General features: G+C 48.0%; 1 protein-coding gene across 1 annotated transcript; it reads right to left on the reverse strand.

Annotated features, from left to right (window-relative positions):
- Positions 1–1405: 1405 nt before the first annotated feature.
- LOC141026363 (uncharacterized) lies at positions 1406–2347 on the reverse strand. Its single transcript, XM_073502782.1, has one exon. The coding sequence runs from the start codon at positions 2345–2347 to the stop codon at positions 1406–1408; it is 942 nt and encodes a 313-aa protein (XP_073358883.1).
- Positions 2348–2613: the final 266 nt, after the last annotated feature.

Genomic DNA, 2613 nt, shown 5'->3' on the forward strand with positions numbered 1-2613 from the left:
ATGGTAGAATCCAGTGACTTGTAGCTGACAAGTATGATTGAGTTCACAGTCAGGTCTGTTTTTCTCTGACAACCCAAGTTGCAACTCGACAGCTAGCGACCAGGGGACTAAACAGTTGCAAATTCACTTCGGGTCATGTTACTCTATTTTTCCTCTGTTCTGTGCATCCATTTGGTCAACCATCTTCAGCGCGTACCAAAATCCACCAAAACAGCAGAAATAAAGGAAAAAAACATGAATAAAGAGCATCTAACTTGACCGAAGTGTTTCTACCCGAAAAAAGGCAAATTTTGATCTTCTGCACATGGAAAACTAAAGACTCCGGGATATGACCAAAATACCAAGTTCATAGTCTAACCAAACTCTTTTGTGTTTATATCAACTAGATACATTTGTTGTTTGTTTTTTTAAAGGAGGATTTCCCCCGGCTCTGCATTCGAAAGATGCATCCAGCCATATTATTAAAAAAAGGTCGTCCAAAACAAAGTCTGGTATCTAAAGTATAGCTCACATTAGGAGCACAGAGAAAAGTAAGCTACAAAAATAAATAAAAGCCACAACCGGCTGGATGAAGTGGACATCAAGGACCTATCCTATTATGCGACCGCCATCCAAACTGGTTGAATATAGCCCGTGCTACCATCTCCCATCGGTTGCAACCAGTAGGCAAATACTCCCTGGACGTCATAGGAGTGAGTAACATTTGTTGTTTGTACTTCAAATAAATAAGCAGAGGAACCCCTACTGTCCAGTTTTCAACGGTATGGGGAAAATTGTTGTTGAACTCCCTTAAAGGCACTCGTGCTTCTTAACAATGTAAACTGAATGTAAATTTGTGGTTGGGCACGGACAATGGAACAAATGTTCAAGACATCATAATAAGCACGGCATCCTGAAAGCATAAGCGGTACCGTAATAACCATCCAAAATAACATGTTCTGCTAGGTGTAGTAATAGGTAGGAAGAGCTAAGAACACAAAGCATGACTAGCGTAGGATAGATGAGTATGTGCTCCAAAGCGCAAGAGAAACCAAGAGTCCGGAACCTTCATACACATCCTGCATCTCAATAAATGGAAGTGGTACAATACTATCTTTGAGGAAACGCGGAGTAAGCTCCATAAAATATTGTCCCTTTCAAAAACAAGAGCAGAAGAGAACAAGGGTCATGAACTTCCATACATACTCATCTTCTTACATCTTACATCTTGCTCGACGGAATTGGTACAATGCATTGTTTGAGGCGATGTTGAGTAAGTTCAATATTATAGTATCCATTTCGAATGTTCAGCATTCCTAATAACTTGCCATCAATGTTGCAGCGCAACACACTTTTATCATTAAAGCCAATCAGCAGCTCACGCTCAGTGAGCGCAGTCACCTCACCGAGAGATCTCGCCATTGGATCAATTCTGGCTTCGGTTTTCCTTTTCTTTTTTTTTATTTGGGGAAGCTAAATTAAGTGGTCGTGATGCCTCCATTGATGACACGTCGATCCTGTACTCGAGGTCCCAAATTTCGGCCACATAGTCATCCATCATCCAGACACCCATATATTGGAAGCAGCTATCAGGGCTGCACAATGCGAGCTTCCCTTCCACGTCAAACAACTTGTGCAAACAATTGTGTGAATCTGTTGTCGCACTGCGCATCAACCGGAATGACTCGGCAACGGTGTCGAAAACAATAATCTGGGCACGAAACATCCACATCCAATGCAGGTTGCCACAGAGGTGGGCCGGCGGATATTTTGCAGAATGACGATCTCGTGGCAAGGCCTCGAGTAACTCGTGTTGTAGTGAAGACGATGACACCGTGATGTTCCTGGACTGCCTGCCGCCCACTGTTAGAGCATGTAACGTTGTTTCGTGCCTGCCACAGTCCACCTCCACCAAGGATGACCAGAGCACCCTGTACTCCCCGGTCGGATTGTGCCGGTAGATGGCGAGCACGGCGTTGCTCGGCCGGATTTCAGGCTGTGGCAGGGAAGCATTCTGGTGGATGGCAGGATTGCACACCAAGAACCTGGACGACACCAGTTGGGAGACGACAAGGAAACCATCGCCGGCGGCATGGATGCGAACAAAAGGGTGAAAGGGTGAGAGCAGTTGACAAGGTGGTCTGGCGTCGGCGGAACCACGGAAGACGCCGAGGTGGTTTTCAAGTTCGATGACGGGGAGCGACGGCTGGTGGCGGTGGTGGTTGAGCATGAACTCGGGCGTGGAGGTGGCGCTGAGCCAGGACGCCCGGACGGCGCGGCAGCGGCCAACGTCCTTGGGCGGCAGCAGCACGAGTATGTTGCCCACGACGATCTCCTCCGGCAGGTCGTCAAGCACCGTCCCCGTCATCTGGAAGGAACGGGGCACGAACAGGATGCCCCGACGGCGGGGAGATGGAAGCACGTGAAAACACATGACAAGGCAGATAAACAGTACTACAGGAGATGGCGTTCAGCTCACCTGCTGCTTGGAGTTGGAAGAAGATGACGGTGCTCCGGTCCGGCGAGCACAATCCACCGGGAGAGATTGAAGCCGGGGAACAACAGCTAACCTGCCTGCGTCAATGGAAACAATACTGAGGCGGCGGCCGATGATGGTACGACAAGACACCGCCT

The sequence above is a fragment of the Aegilops tauschii genome, chromosome 7 (assembly GCF_002575655.3).
Source record: "Aegilops tauschii subsp. strangulata cultivar AL8/78 chromosome 7, Aet v6.0, whole genome shotgun sequence".
In the NCBI taxonomy this organism is placed as follows: domain Eukaryota; kingdom Viridiplantae; phylum Streptophyta; class Magnoliopsida; order Poales; family Poaceae; genus Aegilops; species Aegilops tauschii.

What these genes read in the sequence shown, in the direction of transcription:
- LOC141026363 (XM_073502782.1), bottom strand. Translation starts at nt 2,347, where the DNA reads ATGACGGGGACGGTGCTTGACGACCTGCCGGAGGAGATCGTCGTGGGC.